Source organism: Onychostoma macrolepis, chromosome 15 (assembly GCF_012432095.1).
Source record: "Onychostoma macrolepis isolate SWU-2019 chromosome 15, ASM1243209v1, whole genome shotgun sequence".
Taxonomy (NCBI): Eukaryota; Metazoa; Chordata; class Actinopteri; order Cypriniformes; family Cyprinidae; genus Onychostoma; species Onychostoma macrolepis.
Window position 1 is genome coordinate 18,185,223 of NC_081169.1, and position 25,484 is coordinate 18,210,706.

Sequence of the window (25,484 nt, forward strand, 5' to 3'; positions counted from 1 at the left end):
ATGTCAATCTCATAATTAGTTTTAAATTTTTATGCTTTGCATTATAAAACTGTTGCCTAAAATCACTTGTAGAATTTACTGTATTTTTGATTAAATAAATGCAGTCTGCGTGAACATAAGAGACTTTCTAAAACATAAAATACACTACAACCCCAAATCTACACTGTAAAAAGTGATAAGTTGACTTAACTTAAAAAAATTGAGGAAACCTGTTGCCTTAAAGTTAAGTAAATAATAAAAAAAAAAAAAAAAGTGAATTGTCAAGTTTTATTAATTATTTAATTAATCATTTTAAAGCAACGGGTTTCTTCAATTTTTTTAAGTTAAGTCAACATCACTTTTTACAGTGTATAATAATTAAATTAATTTAACACTTTTAAATGTCAATCTTGTCATTAATTTTCCATTTTTAGACTTTGCATTATAAAACTGTTGCCTAAATTCACTTGTAGAATTTACTGTATTTTGGATTAAATAAATGCAGCCTGCGTGAGTTGAAGCATTTAAAATTATTAAAATCAATAAAATTTTTATGAATATAATAATCATCAATATACACAATAACTAAAATTTAAAAGCTACAAAGTGAATTTAAGCATCATAAAATTATTTTTTCATATTAATATAATATAATATAATATAATATAATATAATATAATATAATATAATATAATATAATATAATATAATATAATATAATATAAATAACACTGATAAAATTATTGGCATGGGTACAGCTCTAATCCTGACATAAATTATGAATAGTTGCATTTTTTAATGAATGATTTAACATGCGTTTTTCAAAATTTGATTAAATTCCAAACTTTGTGTATTCAAATATTACTGTATATTTTCTTTTAGATAATACAAGGCATTTGGAGCTGGGGTGCAAACGCCCCTATCTTGACACAACAGCCTCTGCAGTTTCAGAGGAGCACTACTTCCGCTCCCCTCCTTCCTACGATCCACCCCTGCTGTCCCATCCATACTGCAGCGATGCATTGGGCTCTAGAGAGGCATGCATGTATGGAGGAATGGAGGGAGAGGCAGGGGGCGCAATTGGTGCCGATGACCTCCCGGCCCCCTCCCTGAACTGCAATATGTGGGCGTCAGTGCAGCCGTATCCTCGCTACGGCATGCAAACTGTGGAGGCTATGCCATACCAGCCCTTTCCCGCCCACTTCAACAGCACAGCCTCTGCTACCACTGTGGTTCCCCACCACTCACCATCCATGCAGCGTCCACATCCAGCACCTCCTGACCTAGTCACGTTTACCACACAGCGGGTGTTGCCACCCACATCATCTTCAGCATCCTCCTCCCCCTCCGGCCCTGCCCCCCGTGACAGAGCACATTCCTCACTGTTTCATAGGAAGCCTGGGTCACCAGTTCGTTCACAAAGGGATTTCACAGGCTATCCGACCCATAGCCCCACTTCAACACGAGAACCAGCCTATCAATACCAAACGGGCCTCAGCAGTGTTGGGCCGCACTGGACTGACAGTTAAAGAGTTACCCACAACACCATCTACAACTATATTCCTCTTCAGCTCTCTGAACAACAACTGCAATGAGATTATTTTTCCATACAGCCATGATGCTAAATTGTTAAGCAAAGCCATAAATCTATTTAGCCTAATAGTATAGGAAACCTAAAATTTATGGCACTGTGTATTTATTTAAATTTGAGATACGACTAGAGTTGTGCAGGTGGTAAAGCCAAGCACAAACGGCATACCTAATGCACTGTTGTTGGCATTAGAGATAGTTCACTCAAAAATGAAAAATTCTTCAACAAAAGTCACATGAGAACAACATGAAGGAAAGTAAATAATGACAGAATTTTCTTTTTTGGTTGAACTGTCCCTTTAAGATGAACCTTTTCGACTTTCTGTATGAAGCACAAAATGTGTGTGTGCCAATCGAAACTATGCTATGCTTGAGATATTTTGTGTATTAGGAGCATAATGAAAATGGAGTCAATGGATTATATTGAAAATTTTAGTTGTTAGTTAACCTAAACAGACTTAGTTACTAAGGCTGCCTTTTTCCTCTTCAAATGTTAGAGTGTGCAAAACCTGTGCCAAGCCCAAAGATTGGTTGGAGTAATTTGCTGGGTGTTATTAAGAGATTCTTATTATTTCCTATTATTGCAATAAAGTTTTAAACAAAAAATGTATTTTTTTCCATTTGATATATATTACATTTAAATGGAATTTGCTAATGTACTGATGCTATGCAATCTTTGTAATGCAACTCAAGCTATTAAATATTAAAACACTTGACCCTCTACCATAATCAAATGATAAAAATGATGTGTGGCAAAAAACAAAAATGCATAGCAGATTTACAGCTCAGATTTAAGTTGGCTCAGAAAATACTCTATGCATAGATACTTTTAAAGCATTAAAGTTCCCTTCATCATAAGTAGTGCTGGATTCTTTTTTCATATTCTTGTTGCTCCAGATCTAATCTCATCAGAAAATAACATTGAATTCTTCAGCTCAGTGGTCTTGAATTGGCCCCTTTGCTTTTCCTTCATTTTCATTGGACTGTGTCTGTCCGGTTTAACAATATATGCCAGAAGAGAAGTGTTTGAGTTGTGAGTCTGGCACCAAATCATTGTCCAAATTTGTTCAATTAGCGCAATGTGACATCAGAGAATTCCTTGCAACCAGATGGAAGCTTAAAGAACGATCATTAAGAGAGAAAGAGAGAAGAACAGAGAACTCATCTGAAGTCCAAAACTCAACTGGCTGGGTTGGAAAATCCTTGAGAGGTCGACAATGTAAAACAGCCTTTGCGGGCAGGCAGCCACAAGTCAAACTCAAAGAGAATGGTGTATCACTGGTAAGCACTACAGTTTTAATGAATGAAAACAGGATGTGTTAAGGGAGCATATAGTGGTGAATTTACTCACACTACATCATTTAAAATTGGAAAACTGACAAAAAAAGAAAGTTAATTCAGCATGTGACTAATTATATCCATAGGTATCTCTGTTTTTTGCACACGTTGAATAAACTGTAATTTTTTTAATTTCCCATGATGAGTTCATTATGTAGCATTGTTTACAAGGCCTCCTGTTTGAACAGACTGCAGAAAGCAAATATAGGATGGTTATTTAACAAGACTAAATATAATAAATCTAAAATCTAAAATAATGATCTATAGAAAACGCTCAAAATTCAACCCATCTGAATGTGTTGGATGTTAAAATTCCAGATGTGGTTTTGGTTGCGTTGTTGAGACATGTTTACTTTGTTGCCATGCTGTTACGACTAAATAAGTTACGACTAAAATGATCTAATTAATATCTAAGGATGTCTTTAAGAACAAATTTATAAGAAAATAATTGCTATTTTAATATCAGCTACCAGCCATGAGCAAAATTAAAGAAATAAGTGATTGCGGAATATATATTTTTTCTTATAATGGTGCATCACAAGAAATATGCTATAATGTATGAAATAATATTTATAATAATAATCCATAATTCTATAATGAATATATGCTATATGTTAATGTTTTCACATGAAAACTAAAGGACTTTTAAGGTCGCATTGGATGAGAGTATCTGCTAAACTACTGTATGTTTTCATTTGATTCATTGATGAACAGAAGTGCTACGTGTGATTTTTGTGACTTTATTTAACAACAAATAAGTAAAAAATTAGCTGATTTGTATAAAGCAGGTTTCTCAGAACATAAGGGAAAAACACAGTCATAAAAAATATTACCTTGTTGTGATAAAAATAAAAGGGACATTAAAAGGCAAATGGGAAATGCAGTTGATTCCTCCGAATGGGTCCCAGGGTATTGATTGTAGAGAAGAACTGGACTGCTGATGAAACCAAGCAGATCTAAGGGGAAGGGAGGAAATGAGAACATCAGATTCTGGCTCTTTGAAATGCTCCAAAAAACATTTTGATTTACACGAGTGATACACAATCCAAGAATGAATCCCATAAAGTACCAACAGAGTAATAGGACACATGAGCATGAAGTAAATAGCCATTGTATTATACATAACTTCAATGGAGTGCTGTTCTGTTTTTGACTGGGTTCAAGTACAGGAAGTGTCATGTGGTACTTTAATATGCTTTTAAAAACTGAAACACTCTCCTTTACCAAATCCCATCTGATAAATCTAGGATCACTTAAAAAGAGCCCTCATTGTCATATGATCAAAACTTAGTCAGATTTTTTTCCATTTTTTTTTTTTAAACCAAAGCTTTGGTAGCACATAAAAGACAAACTGGACCTATAAGATTCATGCGATTTAACTTTCCACATAAAAAGCCGTCTATCTCCATTAAAACAGAGCAAGGTTTAAGCCTCTCATAGAATACTCCAGCTTGTAGTATCTATCTACATTGGGACTGGTGGGCATCTGGAACTCATTGGAGGAGATCTCCCTTGCCCTCCACTTGCAGCTTCCCACTGTCGTCCCTAAATCCCGTCTGAGAGCCGCCTTGGCAAGGCAACTCTCTGACCCAGCAGCTTAAGTCACTCCTCCTTGTAAAACGCTGGAATCAGCTCTTCGAAGGAGCACTCAGAAGCACGCTTTAAATACTTTGAGGAGATTTAATATCAAGTCCATTATGGCCTTTCTGGAGCCCAGTAAATAGTCAATTAGTGGATAATTCTGATTCGATCCACATGCGGCCAGATCCGCTGGGGCGACCGGACAGCTTTGCATTCAGAGGGCCCCGCCAACACTCTCGGGGAAAAAAAGGGGGCGACTGAAATGGGAGGGGCACCACATGTAGCCCTTTTTTGCCTCACCTGCCCATTGCAGCAGGCATAAATGCTGTCAAGCCTAAGTTGCTTTTTGTACTTTCAGTGACTTTGGAATAAAAACAAAGTCATAATCCCTCAAGATGGAGTTGTTTGTGGTCTTGCTGCATTGGAACTGAGGGGGGTTGACTGATCTTAGACAAGAGGGTGGGCTTCAGGAGGAAGGCCAAATTGGGAGATTCAGGGGTCCAACTGAAGGCGGTATCCCTTGATCAAAAGGTACATCTGGTTGACTCCAATAAAACATAAACCCAACTGTAGAAAATTGGGGTCCAACATTGCTGAGTGGCTTTGGATAAAAGGACCAATAAAAATTAATAATTGTATAATATACATACCGCGGATTAGAGTTTGCTAAAGAAATGGTGGATGGATTAATCTTTTATCCATCGGATTATATAAAGGCCTGTGAGGTTGATATATAGTGTGCTGTGATGGCAGAAGAACACAGGCAACAAACAAGCTCAAATTTGGGGCTAATTTTTATAAAAGGCTATTTAACCAATCACAACAAAGCTTCACAAAGTGAACAATGCTGATCTGTATCCAAATACATACTTCACTGGAATACAAACATTTAACAAAAAAACAGGATATGATTATAAAAAACTGCTGCGGTTGGATTTGAGGACTACACATGCATAGTCTTCACATTACCTCATTGTTGCATCACATATACTGGCCAACTAATGGCTTAGCATGTGAACCTGTGCATGTGCAGTCAAGGAAAGTGCGGATTCTGGATGGCAAATTAGTGTTTGAAAGCGTGATACGCCTTTGTGCACTTCAATACTCCACCTCTGCGCTCTAAACAAGAGTTTCTGTTGGGTCTAAAGAGCCAATCAGCTGTTAAAACACCAAGGGCTGCCCCTTTCACAAGCCCCCAATCTTAACACGGCATCCTAGAGTGTGTGCACAGGACCAAAAGGAAATGCAGGAAGTGCTGCACCGAATAAACCAACCAGCGAGAGGGTTATTGCAGCATACACATGACCTATCAAGCAACCAATCAATGATTAAAGTAGCGCAGTATTTTACCAGTGGTAGAGCAACTGTACCGGTCAAAGGCAAGAGATCAGATTCCTTAGTCACATGATCAGGCACACAATTAGGCATTGCTTGTTTTGAGAACAAGGTGCAGCATTTGGTCTTGAGGGGACCTCCTCGAGTACATAGCATCTTAGTGACAAAATTGAGTTTACAACAACAGATTCCTTCCTTCCACAGGTCCAACTCCCACATCAGCACTCCTTTAAAGGCATTAGTCATTTAAGGAAGTGGAAAACCAATTTGTTTAAGCTCGAGACACTGTTTATGCTTACCTCACTTGTACCAGTTCTGTTACTACAGCACATATTCCGTTTATTTGACCAAAATAACAAATGAATGAAGTCAAGACTTGACAGAAAAGACTCAACAGGGGCTGTCTGGAGTGGATAGTACTTTGGTTTGATGAATAGGGACAGGTCTATTCAAATAGACAAGGTATTGTGTGTAAGAAAAGGAGAATGTCTGCCAGTTTTCAACCATCTAGAGTGCCAATCCCCTCTACTGGCTGAACACGGTTACTGCAGAGCCATGGAGGTGTTGGACAAATAAGGTTGTAATTTAACGACACTGTTTCTGCGATAAGTTATTGGTTATCCATATTAAACAAAACAAGGAAGAACAACATTGGAAGTGCAAATGTAATGTTAAGTTTAAATGGATAGTAAGTAATTGGAGACAGAACCTGAGGCCTGTGTCTTCCAGAATCACCTCTGTCACTTATAATGTTGCTCCCAGGAAAGGCTGGCAATCCCATAAACTGTGAGAGAAGATCTTGGGATTAGCCTGGAAAAAGCAACTGCAAAGCCCCTGGCTAATTCATTTGTCCTCTTTAAAATCCCAATTGAGATTCTCTGCCTCCCGAGACCTCACCTCCAGCTGATGCCTGTGCATAGATCAAGTGTTTAGTTTGACAAATACAGCTTATGGAAGATCAGGCCACCAGTGACAGACAGAAGGGATAAGACCATCGAAAAGTGATTACCTGGCTAAAGGAGGAGCACAATACAACCTTGTTTGTCATTTTGCACGCTTTGCCAAGCAAAGCCTGTAATGCTAATTAGCCAGATCCACCGGGCAAATAAAAATAAAACTAAAGCAGATTGGATTCGTGAGTCATCTGCCACGTCCACCTGTGGGCTTACTGGAAAACTCACAGGTTCAAGTTAGCAGCATACGCAATCAGTTTCATCACCGAATATGACACGTTAAAGGAATGAGGGCGATGTTCTGGAATCCAAGTAGAACAAGAAAACCAAATGAAAATCAAGCACTTTTCTTACACTATACTAGCTTATTTTGTTTAGATAAACTGCTTTAGCACAAAATTCAGCAGAAAACTGCATATTAGATACACAAGACAAAACACCATGGAAAACAGATTTCTCCATGTACAAAATAATCTCCAAAACATGTATATAAACAATTTGGAGACAGACATAAGAGTGTGAGTTTAGCACAAACATTTGAATTTGACAAATGACAATTCACTTTCCAGGGGCTTCTGGCCAAAAGCAATGCCAACTTGTGGCGCTGTAAGCGCCCTAAGCCTGCGATGGAAGGCAAACTAGAGGATTAAGGTCCTCAGTTAATGCTCAGAGAGTCTTTACAGGTGATTTGAAGCTCATCCTTGCTGGCTTATGTAAAGCTGTCCTGAGCTGATGTGGCACCTTGGTGAGAACAGGTGTCTACTGCTTCATGCTGACTAGCTGCATGAAAAAGTGGGTCTGTTTAGTGCCTATACAGGAAAATGACATGCTTTAAAGGTCTTTTTTTCTATATCCATTAAACTTTCTAAAGTGAAGCTAACAAAATGAAAGCAGTAATATTTAGTCAGTATTTACTTATTTCTCAAAGCCATTGGTTTCTGAGCATTCAATGACATTAAAGTTCAACAAACCCGAATCTCAGCTGGGGATTTTCTGCTCAGTCTTGTGTAGTTGACCTTCATGCCCTCAAGTTAGTTTTGACTCCCTCCAGAAGTAATGAGGGTAAACAAGTTAAGATTACATATACCGGTAAGATTCAGAAGATAAACGGGAGCACACTGTATTACATCTAAATCAATGTTTCTACCTTTGACAGGCAGCCAAGCAAAACAGATAAAGTGGCAATTCACATAGGCGTCTGCGTACTAGCTCGGAATGAAGGGCGATACACCTTTTACCTGTCGTGCTTGGACACCACTGAAACACTGCAGGAATGGTGAGTATGCGAAGAACGCTTGAAAGGTCACGAGATTAGTGACAGGTCGAGCTGTCATTGTCATGATCAGTGCCAGTGAACACATTATCTTTCTCATACCCTTGTGTGTTTCAATAGGCCTCATTTTTAGTACTGTGGGTGGTTGTATATTAGCAGAAGAGCTACGCAAACAAAGATGCCGAGGTTAGACCACTCTAAATGAGTTTGAAAAGCCCTAAGAGAGCAGAAGAATGTGTGTTTACTTCAAGTGCTATTCAGGTCATTATTTGTATGTTTGGTATGGCTTAAAGACAAACAACAAAAGAAACAGCTACTGAAGCAAGAAGGGCTTTCTTATATAAGCTGCTTTAGTTGCCCAGACCTCACATAAAATTCTACACATCAAATGAGCAAAATTATAGTTTAATGTATGAATCCAGGTTTCTTCCTGACTGATATTTTCAGCTTCAGGCAGTTTCTTAGTATAATTTTTTTTAACTTATCAAGATAGCAACAATAGAATGGAAATAAGATTGCCTAAGGATTTTTTTTTTTTTTTTACCAGTTTGATTCCAATCTTTAAACCTCGCAGACAGAACCAGCAAAACAATTTTTCCATCCCCATCCTTTCACACGAAATGCAAATCATCAAATGGTAAAAACAGCAAAATACAGTAACTCTGAGAAACTCTTTAGAAGTGTAAAACATATCAGATGGCTGTATGAAAAGGCAAATATGCTGCAGGCAGCGGAATCAGCGCTGAGAATGAGATGCCAGTTTACAGAATGTTCTCTGATGGCACAGATAACTGTCTGCCACCCAAGACAGCAAATTTGATTACTTTGTAGCAAACACAAAAAGACAGTCTGGATTCTAATGTTTCTGCAGCTGTTAGCTTTTCTTATATGCTCTGAATGTTCAAAACCATGTCAAAAACAGTGAGACAAAAATCAAAAAGGTATTTGTACTGAGGCAGTACAGATTTAGCAGAGATTTCTAAGTCAGCCTGTCATTCTAAATTAAAATGTGGAGGGAAATTTGGACTCATCTACAAGCTCAATTTATTAAAAGAAATCTATTCTATATTTAAAATATAAAAATAGAGTATAAAACTAAAACTAAAATAGAACTAATGTATTTAAAATACAACTAATAAAAATAAATAAAATGTAGAATTATGGTATAGTACCACCTCTAGTCAACTAAGACTGATAAAAACAATTAAACTTCCACTGGAGGTTGATACGTCCACACATTTGGCACGTTGTACCAACATGCTTCAATATCTTATAGAAAATCTAACCTTTTGACAGGCTGAACAACGCATGAAAACACATTCCTTTCTACAGAAGAATGCTACTTTAGTAGCGAAATCAACCATGAAACTTTCTGCTGAAACTGAACTTCAACGTGTCCATACATTTTGTCATTGACATGGCACAACATTTTCACTAAATAAACAGCACTGTGTCAATCACTTGCATAAACCAATGACAAAGAAATCCAATTACACAACCTCTTCACCATTAATTAACAAAAAACGCAAGAACAAAGGAAACGAGACTCACTCAGGTCCGGCTAAAAACACTAGAGAGTGAAAATGACAGCGAGCAAACAGGGAAACATACAGTATAATACCTCTCTACTTGTCTTTTAACATGGTCTTTTGTTTACCACTGTACTTGTTAATTTTCCTTCTGGTTTAGACATGCTGACTAAGTTTTTCCTCTCCAATTAGGCACAGTTTCCCGACTAACATGGACAACACTGTCAATTCTGAAAGAGGTCATATTCTCAGTGACATTTGTATACGGTTCAGGTCTTTATCTTGTCATCTTCCACACCAAATGCAAGGCATGTCAGGTCAGGTGCAGTGTGGTTTGGAATCTGACACTGATGGATATCGAGAACGACTGAGAATGTGACCTCAAAATTTCAACACCTGATATTAAACCAGAATGGGGGTGGAGCGGACTGTGGTTGACTTGGCCATAAATGAGAAAATATATTTGGTGCATTAAAATATAACTGATACACAATCAATGGTGATGAATATTTCACAATCCTGGCACATTGGCCCATACCACAGGACATTACATTTGGCTAGTTTATTCCTTACCTCTTTCAACAGCATTGCTAACTGAATGCACAGTGGTTGGTTGACACATTTTGCTTATTTGCATGGCTGTTTCCATCTGTCTAAAAAAAAAGGGAAAATGGCACTCATAAACCACAGGGAGAATCAGTCAGTTAGAATTGCTGAGTTCCAAAACAAAAATCAATGTAGGTTCACTAAAAATTAAGGGTCTTTAAAGTCTTATACAGCAGTTTAATAATTAAACTACCATGAATGACATCCCAGTTACTATGAAACACTATGAACATTCTTGCGACAAAAAGACATGTGTCAGGCCATGATCAAACTTTATCAAGTAAAACGTAAAGTTTAAAACACTTATTATGTTTAAAGCTCCAGTGCAAAGGTGCAAAAGAAAATAAATGCATCACTTGCTCTTATAGGTCACGTTCTCTAGGCCAGTGTTATTCGTTTATAAATTAGCCAAAGGGCAGTACGAGTCGGGTAAGTTGCTCTATCCCCCAACTGACGCAACAGCTTGTCTCCTTCAATTCTTCATTCTCATCCGGATTGAACCAGCAAACATCCTTGTGTCACAAGAGTGGACTAGCGCCGGGTGTCTAAAGTGCAGGCTTAGCTGACATTCTGTCAGTGTACAAAACATGCATGACAAACAATCTGTTCGTGCACTAAGATGATTGAAAAAGCATGTTGTGAACTCAAAACACACACAAATCTATAAATAATAAATCCATCAGTGGTCAGTTTTAGCTTGTTGAAGCTTTTAGCTCAAGAACAAGGTGCATGCAGGTTAGTTTTTACAAAAAAAATGTGTATGAACCAGAAATACTGCAGCAAAAACAATAATTTATAAGTGAAAGCATCATGTAAGCAGTTGAAAATGGATGAATGATCCTAAGATAATATAAACACTCTTAGTCCCTCTTCGTGAGAGAAAAGCATTAATAGTACTCTTAGTGACAGGTGGCAGTCTCTGTGATGAATCACTTATTCATATTTATCTTGTGCTTAACAGCGAGAAGAAAATATTGACACAAAATTAACTATTTATTAATGGTGTTAATCTAAATCAATCAAATGCTGACCTGGAAAACACTTTTGGCGAAGCCTGACTAGATATAAGCTTGGTGAAGCCTGTAGAAACATAGATAGCCTCTCCCCAATCTCATGGCTTCGCTCACTTCTCCCTGCTCCCCACCCTTGTTTGCTCTTTGGATTACTCTCATAGCTTCTGCCCCTATTGGTCTTTGTGTTGTGTGTTTGTGTATACACTATGAGCACAAGAGTGAGAGAGCACACAACTCTTTTGTTCAAGTGACAGCATGTGTGAGAAGGGGAATCCTTAGGCTTTCTCTGTTCTTTAGCAGTAACACCCTTGCTGCCATTAGCAATCTGATTGCTAATATAAAACATCACTCTAAACTTCACGTTTTAAAGAGGCTCAAATGTTAGTCGAGTAAATATTGACTGTTAGCAACTAAATTTTTGTTCATAAGCAAGATTAAGCGGAGCTATCAAGCCAGAGGCTATTGTGTACAGCGCAACAGAGGAGGAGACATCCATGACACAGAATTGCGTGACTCAAAATCATTTTTATTCCTTTGTCATCAGAAAAACAATAACTGTTTGCTGTTGAAAATCAAAGACGGGCAAACATACCTTACCGTGTGAAGGAAACATTGCTTCTGATCTCACCTATGCTGTCACTAATAGACATACTGGGATGTTGAGGCTCAATTTTATTCCTTATGTACTTATGGTTAAAAATGTCTGCACTTTTACAGAAAAAAGATGCTACAGTAAAAGTGCTATAATAACAGCTACAGCTAAAACTGTAACCTTGCCATACACAGTGAAAAAATATACTGTGAAGTAACATTGTATTACAATTTTATTGGAAAATGTTTGGATTTTTAAGTAAAAGGTATGAACTACCATAGAATCTATAATATTTTACAGGAAAACAAGTACTTATGCAACCCGAATTCCGGAAATGTTGGGACATTATTTAAATTTGAATAAAATTAAAACTAAAAGCATTTCAAATCACATGAGCCAATATTTTATTCACAATAGAACATAGATAACGTAAAAAATGTTTAAACTGAGAAATTGTATAATTTTATGCACAAAATGAGCTCATTTCAAATTTGATGCCTGCTACAGGTCTCAAGATAGTTGGGACGGGGCATGTTTACCATTCTGCAGCATCTCCTCTTTTCAAAACAGTTTGAAGACATCTGGGCATCGAGGTTATGAGTTTCTGGAGTTTTGGTGTTGGAATTTGGTCTCATTCTTGCCTGATATAGGTTTCCAGCTGCTGAAGAGTTTGTGGTCGTCTTTGACGTATTTTTAGTTTAATGAGGTGCCAAATGTTCTCTATAGGTGAAAGATCTGGACCGCAGGCAGGCCAATTCAGCACCCGGATTCTTCTACCACGAAGCCATGCTGTTGTAATAGCTGCAGTATGTGCTTTTGCCATGTCCTGCTGAAATACACGTCGTCTGGAGGGGAGCATATGTTGCTCTAAAACCTTTATATACTTTTCAGCATTCATAGTGCCTTCCAAAACATGCAAACTGCCCATACCGTATACACTTATGCACCCCCATACCATCAGAGATGCTGGCTTTTGAACTGAACACTGATAACATGCAGGAAGGTCACCCTCCTCTTTAGCCACGGCGTCAGGTGGAGGACACGGCGTCCGTGATTTCCAACAAGAATGTCAAATTTGGACTCGTCTGACCATAGAACACTTTTCCACTTTGAAACAGTCCATTTTAAATGGCCCTTGGCCCACAGGACACGACGGTGCTTTTGGACCATGTTCACATATGGCTTCCTTTTCGCATGATAGAGCTTTAGTTGGCATCTGCAAATGGCACGGCGGATTGTGTTTACCGACAGTGGTTTCTGGAAGTATTCCTGGACCCATTTAGTAATGTCAATGACAGAATCATGCCGATGAGTGATGCAGTGTCGTCTGAAGGCCTGAAGACCACGGGCATCCAACAAAGGTCTTCGGCCTTGTCCCTTACGCCCAGAAATGTCTCCACTTTCTCTGAATCTTTTGATGTTATGCACTGTAGATTATGAGATCTGCAAAGCCTTTGCAATTTGACGTTAAGAAGCGTTGTTTTTAAAGTATTCCACAATCTTTTTACGCACTCTATCACAGATTGGAGAGCCTCTGCCCATCTTTACTTCTGAGAGACTTTGCCTCTCTAAGATATCCCTTTAATCATGTTACAGACCTGATGTCAATTAACTTAATTAGTTGCTAGATGTTCTCCCAGCTGAATCTTTTCAAAATTTCTTGCTTTTTCAGCCCTTTGTTGCCCCCATGCCAACTTTTTTGAGACCCGTAGCAGGCATCAAATTTGAAATGAGCTTATTTAGTGGACAAGTGTAAAATTTCTGTTTAAACATTTGTTATGTTCAGGGGTGCACATAAGTGGTCCACAGGTCCGCATGCGCGACCAAAATTAAAATTGCGCTGTGTAAATAAGTTCTGACAGCGCATTTGCGTACCGACATGGTTGACAGCTGTTAATGCACAATTACCATTTTAGATCGACAAACTGTACTGTATAAGATTTCTATTCAAACTGAAAGCATAATCTAGGCTACCCGCTGCCGTTTTCAAAGCAAAACTGTCTGTGACATTTCATTCACTGACGCAATTCCATCAGCAGCGCTAAACCCGGAAGCGCATAATACTTACTTGCCAGCAACCCGCCAAAATAAAAGCTCGCTGATTTTACGTTTGAAAATGATGAAAATAAAAATAATGATAATAATAATAAAAAATATTAACATTTTATTTTTAAGTTTACTATAAAATAATTGCATTTGTATGTAATACTGCCTTTTTATTTTAAAATGAAATCGCATTATCACACTTGATTATTTAGTTTATTATTTTTAGTTAGTTATGTTTAGTTAAAAAAAAAACTAAATAAAGTGCAATAATATTATTATCACTATTATTAATTAATTTTTTTATAGTTATATTTTATGGGTCACACTACATGCCATGGCCCGTGTGAGGACCAAACCAAATCTCCAGGTTCTTATACAAGAACCAGGCTGAAAAACATGTGCACCCCTGGTTATGTTCTCTATGTTCTATTGTGAATAAAATATTGGCTCAGTTTTCATTTTATTCAAATTTAAAAACATCCCAACATTTCCGAAATTCGGGTTGTACATTCAGCAACCGCTACATTTATGTTTTTCTGTACAAATAAAATGTAAAAAAAAATTAATAAAAATAAATAAATAAATTACAGTGAGAAACCGGAGAAGTTATTTTATTGTATTATATTCTAATCTATTTAAATCGTTTTATTCCTAATATTTTTATAATCAACTATGCATATTTAGGTGTTTTGGGTGTAAAATATAACAAAACACCCAAATTTACATAAATGATGAAAAAAAAAAAAAAAAAGGCTTTTACCAAATTGCAGAAAATATAAGTTCGATACACTTAAAATGATCAGTTAAATTCAATGCAAAACCAAAACCTTACTATCATTACAATATAAAATTACTATAATTTATAAGTTATACAAAGTAGAAGTTATAAACAAAAGAAATTATTGAAATTATTATTTTTAATATAAAACATGTGCTTTGTACGAAACTTTTTGGCACTGGAAATCAGGATTAAAACACCAGGAGATGAATTTGGCCCTAAAAAATTGTTCTGGTCTAGACATGGGCATTGAAGGATCAGTGTTTGCGTGCTGTCAAGCTAACACTTATGAAACAACAAGTCTCCCTGGGAAACCTTGTTGTTTTAGACACTCAATTAGTTTTGGGGGGCCAGCAATGTGTGCTTTTTCATTTTCTTTGCCTCTCCAGCAAGACTTCCTCATAATCTTCCCTTACACACTTTAAAACTCCAAAATCCTCCCAAGTACGCCAGAACACAATAGCCTGCCTCGGTACACAAAGCATTTTTGGTGAAAACTGCTAGAACAGACAAATGATTTGCCTGATACAAAGGAGAGAAATTTGCTTGTGTTTGCATTGCTGATTGGTGGAGGCTTCCAGGAGTTTGAACAGCCGGTACTCTATGAGACGAGATTCAGAAGCAGATGTCCTCACACCATTCGCAAACTTACATATCATCCACTTAGTGATAAGTAAATCTTCACGCGACTCTTCCAAATCGTAAAGAGGATAGTCCATCCATTTGAATAAATATAAAGAGGTGTGAAAAAGTGTAGGCGGACAGCGCCCCCTGTCTGCAATCAAATGAGATGTAAAATAATGGGGTGGGAAGGCGTTTACTGATGGGGAAAAAATGACAGGGTGAAGTGAGCATGTCGGTGACACCTTGGCGCTCCCAAAGAGGAGGGTAATTGGAAGTGCTGCAACGATCCAATCGGCAAACTCAGAGACACACCGTCCCTCCTCCCTCCTTCACTGCACAATTGGACACATGACTGGAGACGCACAACGGGGAGCTGAAGCCTCATGGGCAAAAAGTGGGTCACGAATGAAAGCCAATTAACAGACAATGATGGTGCATTCAAATAAAGCACCCTAACAATGAGGTTAATGGTTATATCTAGGTCATATGATTCCATAAAGATACTAATATAGCTCTAAAGCTAAGAATCTGTCTGAACGTGACAGGGTTAACAGCTTCAGCCATATCTGTGTTGATCTTACGTACCTCCCAGTGCACTGGGAGTGTGTTCTGCGTTCACACAGCTGGTGGAGACACCTCTAAAGCTCTCTTTGTGTCTCTGTCAATAATCCTGTTTGCCTTCTCATTATCCCAAGCTTTAACGCCTCCGACTCACCCCTAATTCTGCAAACGGCATCTACAAAGCTAGTGCTCAGCGGCGCTGCAGGATATGTGTATGGCAATTATGAACATGTTCTCGTTTCTAATGGCAATTCATTATCTCTCCAGGTCTGGGCGCAAACATTAACTCATAGGAAAGCAGAAGAGAGGATTGCGAGGGCTTCATCACACAATGACAGAATTGTTGTCACATGACCCCTCTTGAGGCTTTAGGAGAACGCGTTCTCCAGCCAGTCCAAGCATGTGCCCTCTGAGGTCGCCCAAAGCAAAGATGTCCTGTTTTTCATAACACACCAGCAGCACACAGCCAGTGAGCTGCTATGGGGTTCAAGGGTTCAAGGGTGTACGGTTGACATCGCAGCTTAAATCAATGACCATGTTTGAAATGATTGAGCAGAAAAAGAGGCAATAAATGCCAGTTGCACAGAAGCATATTTGTACATATTTATGTCAAGCAGAGACAGCTATGCATCTTTGTTGTGACATGTACATAGTTAAAATCCTGCTGCAGTCAAAGATGTCATCGGCTTTCCAAATGACTATGAAAGGCAGGATGTAGATATTGTAAGACAATGCGCGCAAGCCAGACCATGCTGGCAAAACAGCAATGCAGTGGAGCATACTGCCATCTACTGGCCTTCAATGAATGAATGAATTAATTAATAATAAATGTCCTAATATACAAATAGGTAATGAATGAATGTATATAACTATTTAAAATAGTTTCACAAAATGAGATACATACACATATTTATACATATAAACACTACTGTTCAAACAGGATTTAAAAAAAATTAATTCATACTTTTATTCAGAAAAGATGTATTAAATTGATCAAAAGTGATATTAAAGATATTTATTATTTTACAAAAGATTTCTATTTCATACATATATTATTACATAAAAATAGCATTAGTTAAAATGATTTGATGGATCACGTGATGCTGAAGCCTGGAGAAATGGCTGCTGAACATTCAGCTTTGCCGTCACAGGAGTAAATTACTTAAAAAATTTAAATAGAAAACAGTTATTTTGATTTTACTGTTGTTTTATTGTAATTTTAATTACTGCAAATAAATTCAACCATGGTGAGCATTCAAAAATATTAAAAATATCTTACCGACCCCAATTTACAATATAATTGTAAATATAAATGTATACAATGGCTGTAAATCTGACTATATAGTGGAAATGTCTTTCATATAAACGCCCATTTAAAAAAAAAAGAAAGGCAAACAGAAACTGAGTGGCTTGGTTTTCAACAAACAAAAAAAGAAGAGGGAGATACCGAGTATCAGAGCACCTCAATCTCTATAAATATAAATTGAAAACAAAGCTTATCACTGCACTTTCCTGTGCTCTCAAAAACAATGCTTTGTTGGGTGTGATTGTAAAGTCAAAGAGAAAGCAAATACAGGTCGTAGTGCGAATAGACGTCCACAATACATCAGAGCAGCGCTTTAATGTAACACCTGCTGTCCAGGCCTACAAGTCATTGTGCCCCTAACAAGGCACTCAGGGGCATAAAAGTGCAGTGCTCCCTGGTCGCTTTTGTGGCCAGCTATGACCGTGTTTGCTTTCGAGGTGTTCTCCTGGTGCGACAGCGATGCTCTCATTGTCAGAAAGCCCATGGGCTTTGTGCGCTGACACGCAGAGGAAGGGAGGGGAGCTGCAGATGCGTGAGTGTGTCTGGACCTCGGCCAGTGGCGCTTCTCAACAGCAAGAGGCACCTGTGCTGACACCTCCCCTTGTTATTTTACATAAGTAATCCCTTGCTTGCTAAAGCATACAAACTTCTGAGCATGGATCCTTTCACCGCAAAAGTGCCTTTCATCCTTTTGGAAAACGACAACGCTGACTTGTTTTCAGTTTCTAAGGTATCACCTCTCTTGTTGTTGCGAAGATTCTGGCTTGGGGCTGTTCTGACACCATTTTGTTTTTTGGGTGTGATTCCTGGTACTAAGCCGGGAGATATTGTATTAAAAGTGATGGTATTTTATCTCTTTGACTATGGAGTCACACCTGCTTCTCAACTTTTATTTCACTGTGAGTAAATATAACCTGTTACCTTCTGTAACACTTCACAATAAGGTTCAATTTGTGACATTAGTTAATGCAAGTATCATGAACTAACAATAAACAAAATGAATAAATCACTGTTAATGGTAATATATAAATATTTGACATATCAATTTGCATAAATTTTAATAAACTCTAATAACTGTAATATTACAGTTGATCAAAAAAACAAAAAAAACATTAGCCTAGATTAATAAATGCTATAAAAAGATAAATACCCACACACTTAAAGAATTACTGCAAAATGTTATGCAGACTAAGATAATGCTGACATTTATTGCAGCAGAAACTTGAAGCATGAAAAAAAACAAGACATGGTTCACTAAAGATGTAAAGATAAAAGTCAACTACTCAGCAAAAAGAGCGCTTCAAATTCGCGCTGAAAGCCATTCTTTACACAGCCGCGCTTCCGATGACAATTCATTAGTTCTTCATAACTCATTCGACCTTTGTTGTACTGAATCTTTTGAAACCCTCGAGACATTTGGAACCGTTGGCTTGTGCCCACATGCTAAACTTCCACCTCTGAAAGGCCTTAAACCGGTTTCATCAATTTGAAAACGCACACCACTGATCTTGGGTCACACTGAGCCGGATTAAAGGCAACAGGAATAAAAGTGCTGAAAAGAGGCTAAATAAACAGTTGCCTTTCTCATGAATCTTATGCACAGTGTAATGATGAGTCAGGGCAAGCGTTGAGTGTTGGGAAAGTGTGCATGCATAATTCACCCACCCTCTGTCTCTTACACAGTCTGTCTGTCAGCACACAGAGTGCCTCTGCCGTTCGGCTGCCACTTTGAAAGGCCTCTGAAGTCGCCTCTCGACACAGAGGCACGAAGGGGAAGGGTGCGTCTTAGTATGTGTGTCTGTATAAATCCTGCATCGGAGCTGTCTCTGCCTGCACATTAGGGCAGATGTCTGTCAGCAGAGTTCATTTGCTTAAACAAACCGCCGTGGCACTCCACATGTGGCCCCCATTCATTAGCGTGGCACTTGAAGCCGTGCGTGTTTTGACACACTGTGTCTCAGAGCTTCCAATATTTACACAACCACAGACCACCTACATTCTAGCGAGGCACACAAATGCGCTCACGGGCGCGTACGCGCTTCTAAAGCATTCAATTTTCACTTAGGTTTCCTTCACTTGTTTGCAAGCTCTGACACTTAACCAGAGAGAGGAGGAGCTGGGCATTCTCACAGCCTGGAGATTTTTTTTCCACACAAACCTCTACAAACAGATGTAGCATCCATCATTCTGGGGGCTGGCAGCTGGATTTAACAGTAGACGATTGATTGGCTTCTCTGATGAAATCGCTATCGACTTGTCAAGAACATGCTTACTGTTTACTTAGTAATGGTTCTCTGGCACATTGCATATGTAAGAATAAAAAAAAAAAGCCTTGCATATGTAGGCACTATTAGGGAGTGACTCTGGCAATGTAATTAAGATTATTATGGAACAAAATTTTTTATCTGGTAACACTGAGTATAATTTATTAATACAACATTTATTAAAGATAACTTATAAATATACAGGTGTTCTTTGTTAATCCATGCTCATGATACACCACTTGAAACTTCAAAAATGCATTAATACGGAAATTAACTAACCAAGATGAGCAAAAATCTGTAAAAAAAACAGTTCATTGTCATTTCACATTATAGCATTAACTAATGTATAAAATCTTATTGTAAAGTGTTGCAAGTGACCAAGTAGTAATTATTAGTAATAAAGCCTTTTATTTTGTACACTTTTTCACTGTCTACGATAATTCTGCAAAATTCTTAAATTGACTCTGACTTAAATTACAGTAGTTAACGCATATCTCTAAACTCTGCCTCCCATCTAACCCCACAGAAAAAGTTACGTCAAGCTCTAAATAATTTTATTTAGGGGTCAGAAATTTGTGAGTAAATAAAAAAAAAAAAATCCTTATCCTTAATTTGTATTCACCAAAGAATGAACAGCCATGATTACTATGGACAATGGGACCCAGATTAAAAATTGTTGAGATTGAGAACCATTGTACTTAACTTATTGGTAGCTTAAGAATTTTGCGGTGGCAGGGCCACGACTTTGGAATACCCTGCCTTTAGAGATTAGAATGGCCTCTTCTCTGTCTGTTTTTAAGTCCCTGCTAAAAACCTATGTTTTACTTAGTGTATTGATTACTGTTATGCAGTAGCTTTAAAACGGGTTGTTCTTTTTTGTCTGTATTGCTTTCTGTGTATGTATTTATAATTTTCTCTTGTGCAAAGCACTTTGGTCAGCCTAGTGGCTATAGCCTAGAGTTATACGACAGCATTCAAATAAGGTGGAAATCTGTGAATGTTGCATGTGCATAAAGCCGTTTGGCAAGTTAAATTAGAAAAAAAGTTTGAAAAGTTCAAAATATACGTGGAAAGATGTGTGCATCTAACTGCACTCTAGAAATGTACAGAACAGTACATATCTAACTTACACTAAAAAAAATGCCAGCAAAAAAGCACTGTCATACCAATAAGACAAACCATAGGATCAGTATCTTTTTTGAACAAAGTCCAAACAAAGATAAACATGTACACATGCAGGGCAATATAAGAAATAAATGGACCTTGTATTAAATTTATGATCTGTATTGATATCAGACAAAATAGCTTGTCTGCAGTATTTAGATGGCAGCAAATCACTAACAGCATGGAACATCTACCAACAAGGCCCATAGTTGCTGATTTACATTTAACCTTACATTTAGCCCCTTGACATTCTTTGGTGAGCAGGAGACAGACCCTCAAGAACATGGTTATTTAGCACCATGGGCAGGAAGGAGTGCTCTCTCCTCCAATAGGAGCCAGCGCTGGGGCTTATAGCATGGCATGAAGACCGCCAAAGCTCATAGCTCAAGTAATCCTCGCTACGATCAGCATCAAGGAGACAGTTCTTCCAGAGAAGTGAACTTCACAAGCCTTCCACCCAGCCTACAGTGAAATCAAAAACACATGGTGGAATCAGACAACTTTATAGGCACCTAGCTCACAAAACAAGGGGAATGTGAGGTAATATATGAGCAGTCCAGCAATACCACAGCAGAACAAGACAATGAGAGGCTGTTATCCATTGTCTGGCTGATTTGCTGTTGTCTGTGGCTCTATACCAGACAATGCTTTTACCTGAAAGAATCACACAGAAAGAATTCAAATAAGCCTCTGATCAATCTAAGCCATGGTGTGTCTGACTATTGGAAGCAGCTAGATCCAAAAGGGTTGAAAACACGGTAACTGGAGATGAAATAAAAGTAAAAGTAAAAGTTTAAAAACATAACTCTGAAACACTGACAGGCTGGAGTCCAGATTGAGTTGGGATAAAGTCCCCCCCAAAGACAGAAGTACGCTGCCTGGTTCAATATAAGGTCCATCAGCATCTCTATTAAAAAGTCAATTTTATTGATTCACCGATGTGTGTCAACAGCAATGTTTAACTATTAATTAACGAGCAACACATGATTTCTCTCTTATAATTAAGAAATCAATTTCCTACCAAATGGAAATGACAATAGGGAGTTACCAAACAAGCGTTTAATTGATTGAACTGATGGCCACTCAAGTACTTAAAACTACATGAAAGTGTCATTTGTTAGTGGCTAAATCTTCATATACAGCAAGTACATGTAAATGGAAATAAGTTTTGGAAATATGTGCTGGAAATAATTTCTTGGTGAATAAAAATGTACACATGCACCACAAAAATATAAATAAATAAAAAACAAAAATATGAATTAAACCAATAATAAAAAATAAATAAAATAAAAAAATAAATAAAATAATTCACCTTTTAGCAACAAATTAATTCCGACTTTATAATTAAGCTATAACACATGAGGTTAAACTCAATCGCCTAAATGACAAGTGGCCTCTATGATTTAACAGAGATTACCGATGCGAAGGGAAAAAAAAATGTATTAAAGGCTCAAAGTAAACAACAGAGGATGAACCACAACAAAGAATGTCTATACTCAGATCAGTCTACTTATCAAATTGTTAAGTCAGATTAAGCGTCTAATTCTGAATAAACCTCTGAAAGAAATCCGGGTTTATTGTTCCAAGGGGCTCCAAAACTATAACCCAAGCCAAGATTTGACAGCTGTGTCTGCAGACAGATTGAGGGGGAGATGTTTAGGAACTAAGATGATCAAAATCAGCCAACAACACCTTCAGAGCCTCAGGCTCAAAAATGACATAAAATTGTTATACAATTTAACTCTTGCTTATACTTAAATCAACCATTTACTATAATTTAAACTGTTATAGTTTTAAAGACCAAACACAAGTGGCATATCAGACATATTCTTTGCGTTCCTTAATGCCGTTGTCTGTTCATGAGCCAATTATTGCCAGAGATTATAGGTCTAAACCTCTAACAGAGCCTCTTTAGCCCATAAGGGTTTTTATTCGGATTCTAGGCTGTAAAAACTGGCATCCAAGCCAGCACAAGATGGTAACATGACAGACAGATTAACCAAAATGAGGATTAGCTATCCATTACATTATAGATTACGCCTCACCTGCCTAGTCGCATACCCCTTTGAAAAAAAGAAAAAAAAAGAAGGATTTATCAAGACTGGTGCAGACTGTTGCTGCAGCAACAAACATTCAGTGACTAGGCAACCACCTGTCCACAAGCCACTCCTAGTTAAAGCACCCAAACCCAAAACACAAGCAGTTACAACATCACCCCACCCACCGGCCCTAACAATGCTATCACAGCTTCTGGCTAACAGCTTCCTTTGCTGTGCAACGTGACGCCTCGGGGACACATGGCCTCAGATATAGTGTAAAACCTGAGTTCATGTCCTGTTCATTGTGTTTACCTTTTCATATCCAAGTCAATGGATCAAGGTGGGAGTCAAAGATGGATGGGAAAAAAAAAATCTTGTACAGATAACTTGCATTCTGTAACTTGACATACAAAACACCCACATAAATCTAAATATATGAACTTAAGGTCGAAAACAAATTCTTAAAGCCCCACCAAGATATTCAAAAGTGATTAAAAAATTATTAAAATACACAATATGAAAAAGGCTTAGTCATTTGGCAAATAAATGAAGCGATGTTTTCTTTTGTTTCGTCCAAAAAGCAGTGAAGTGAAAAGCTCTGCTCTCAATGATCACATTTTATACTCAGTGAAGCGTGATAATTTCCTCTCATGAGACAAAATGATCCAGTTTAATTACAAATATAACGTTAACCTCCGTAATGGGGTCAGAGTCTTTCAACCTTCCTTCTCCACATTAAAAACCACCAAACTACGCCATGTGCGTCGAGCTCCCTACAGGCTGTGAATAATGGCCAATTATTTAATGTGCCCTCAACGTCCTCGCCCATTATGAATTAAAGTTTGGACGGCGTTGAGAGGTAACGGCTGAGGCTAACACTTTTGAGAGCTGTCGAGCTCTGCTCCGAGGCAAAGACAAAAGGCCAAGAAGGGGGGAGAAAAAAGGGCCAGCAGTACCACAAAAGCAGGGATTGCAGGGCTGGACAGCAGATGAAACCTCCATTACACACCAACGGGAGATGTGATTAACATGGTGCGATGGTGGCCGTGCGAATGATGGGATAACACCTCTGGGGAGCGTGTCGGCTCCATGCTACACACCCAAATGGAGGTCAGGCCGGAGGGGTGGAGGATTTGTCAGGGTGAGCCTAGGACTGGAGGGTGACGAGAGCCGACTGCAGCATAAGTTTAAAGCAGGTGGTGGGCTGTAATAAAGATAGCTATAGGACATTTTCCACAAGTGTAGCATCTTTTCCTTACATTAAACATGCAAAATTAGCATTTTAAAATGTATCTTTACAGTTTAATAGATACAGCATCAACAACATATTTGGTGACACTGAAATTTATTTCAGTTTGGAATTGTTGTTTTGTTCAAATATAAATTAATAATAGGGCTGTGCAATATATTGTACCAAGCTGATACGAGTTCCTCAAATTTTCCGCATCATTTTCACCATGAATATTCATTTTTCATACTGTAAAGTTGTGATGCCTAAATTGACTTGTAGCATTTAAACAACATTTTTATTGACAAAATAGAATAGAATTTTAATATAAGCCTTTTAGAATCAGCTATAAAACTACAATAATTATAGAGTATCGACATGAATTCTAATTAATTGCTGCATTTCTACTCATAAAAACAAACAAACACACTACTGTTCAAAAGTTTGGTCTCTTATGCTCGCTAAGGCTGAATTTATTTGCTCAAGAATACAGTAAAAACAGTTTACAATTACATTTTTCTATTGTACCCCCCCCCCCTAAATTTTAAAAATAATTCCTGAGATGGCAAATCTGAATTTTCAGCAGCCATTAAGTCTTCAGTGTCACATGATCCTTGAGAAATCATTCTAATATGCTGATTTGGTTCTCAAGAAACATTTCTTTTTATTATCAATGTTGAAAACAGTTGTGCTGCTTAATAATTTTGTAGAAACTGTAATATATATTTTTCAGGGAAGTTCAACAGAGGAACATTTAGTAAAATATTTTTACTGTCAATTTTGATCAATTTAATTTGGATCTTAACAAGAACAAGAACCTTACTAACCCCTAACTACCAAACACGGTAGTGCAAAAAATAAAAATAAGTGTTTTGACATAAAACGTTCACACAGTTAATGGGTCATCTGAGTCCAGACACACCAGATGCACTGAAAAGTTATGATGACTACTCAACCACTGCAGACTTTGTGGATCAATAAACTTCTGTTCATATGTAGGGGTGCAGCCTATAATAGCCTAATACCAACAAACCAATAAGCCCTTCTTGTATGATTTTGATCAATATTTCATGGAATGATAAACTGATTTATACAATATTGGAAATAGATCTCTAATAGAATGGACATTACAGCATTTTTAATTTGTAAAATATACACAAACAACAACAAAAAAACATTTTATTATACCTTCATAGTGTTTTTCAAGATCCTTATGGCTTGCTTTACTTTGTATAAGTACCTGTCTGGTTCTGATTGATTTAATTAAAGCTCAAGGACTTCCAATCAATAAGGATTTTTTTTTTCCAGTTTGAAAAATTTGTTCCATATGGTGTCGTACACGAACATGGTGGATATTTGTGTACAGGGTGCACAAAAACATGAGAAACAAAGAAATGGACTGTGCATTCATCGATGCGCTCTCACTTAATATAACCACAGAAGTAAGTGCTGGCCTAATATTGACTGGGTGTCAGCAGACCAGCACAAACAGCGAAAAGACAAGCTAATGTTTCAGAGGTCATGTTTGTTTAGGCTTTTCCCTTAGTGACATAGAACCTCATCACAAAGAATTTAAATGGATCATAAAAGGGAAAATAAAACTGGTATATTGTTCTACCACAAATATGAGGTTAATACAGTACAAACAGCAATTTCTTAATTTGGAAATAAAATAATTAAATAACT

The 25,484-nt window shown here is 37.6% G+C and overlaps 2 protein-coding genes across 11 annotated transcripts in view; one reads left to right on the plus strand and one right to left on the minus strand.

The window, feature by feature from the left end:
- Nucleotides 1–2,351, plus strand: part of tbx4 (T-box transcription factor 4) — a 28,386-nt gene extending 26,035 nt beyond the window's left edge. For all 3 annotated transcript variants that reach the window (XM_058799267.1, XM_058799266.1, XM_058799265.1), the window contains exon 9: nucleotides 861–2,351. In XM_058799267.1, the coding sequence (XP_058655250.1) occupies nucleotides 861–1,507 (647 nt within the window). In that variant the 3' untranslated portion in view covers nucleotides 1,508–2,351. The remainder of the gene's footprint in view (nucleotides 1–860) is intronic.
- Nucleotides 2,352–3,739: 1,388 nt separating this feature from the next.
- brip1 (BRCA1 interacting helicase 1) overlaps nucleotides 3,740–25,484 on the minus strand; it is a 70,923-nt gene continuing 49,178 nt past the window's right edge. For 6 of the 8 annotated variants that reach the window (XM_058799255.1, XM_058799260.1, XM_058799259.1 and 3 more), the window contains exon 24: nucleotides 3,740–3,862. The gene's annotated coding sequence lies outside the window, so the exon portion shown is untranslated. Of the gene's footprint in view, nucleotides 3,863–10,150; nucleotides 10,231–20,976; nucleotides 20,994–25,484 lie in introns of those variants that run through there. The other 2 variants (XR_009274343.1, XM_058799258.1) reach the window with 2 other exon arrangements.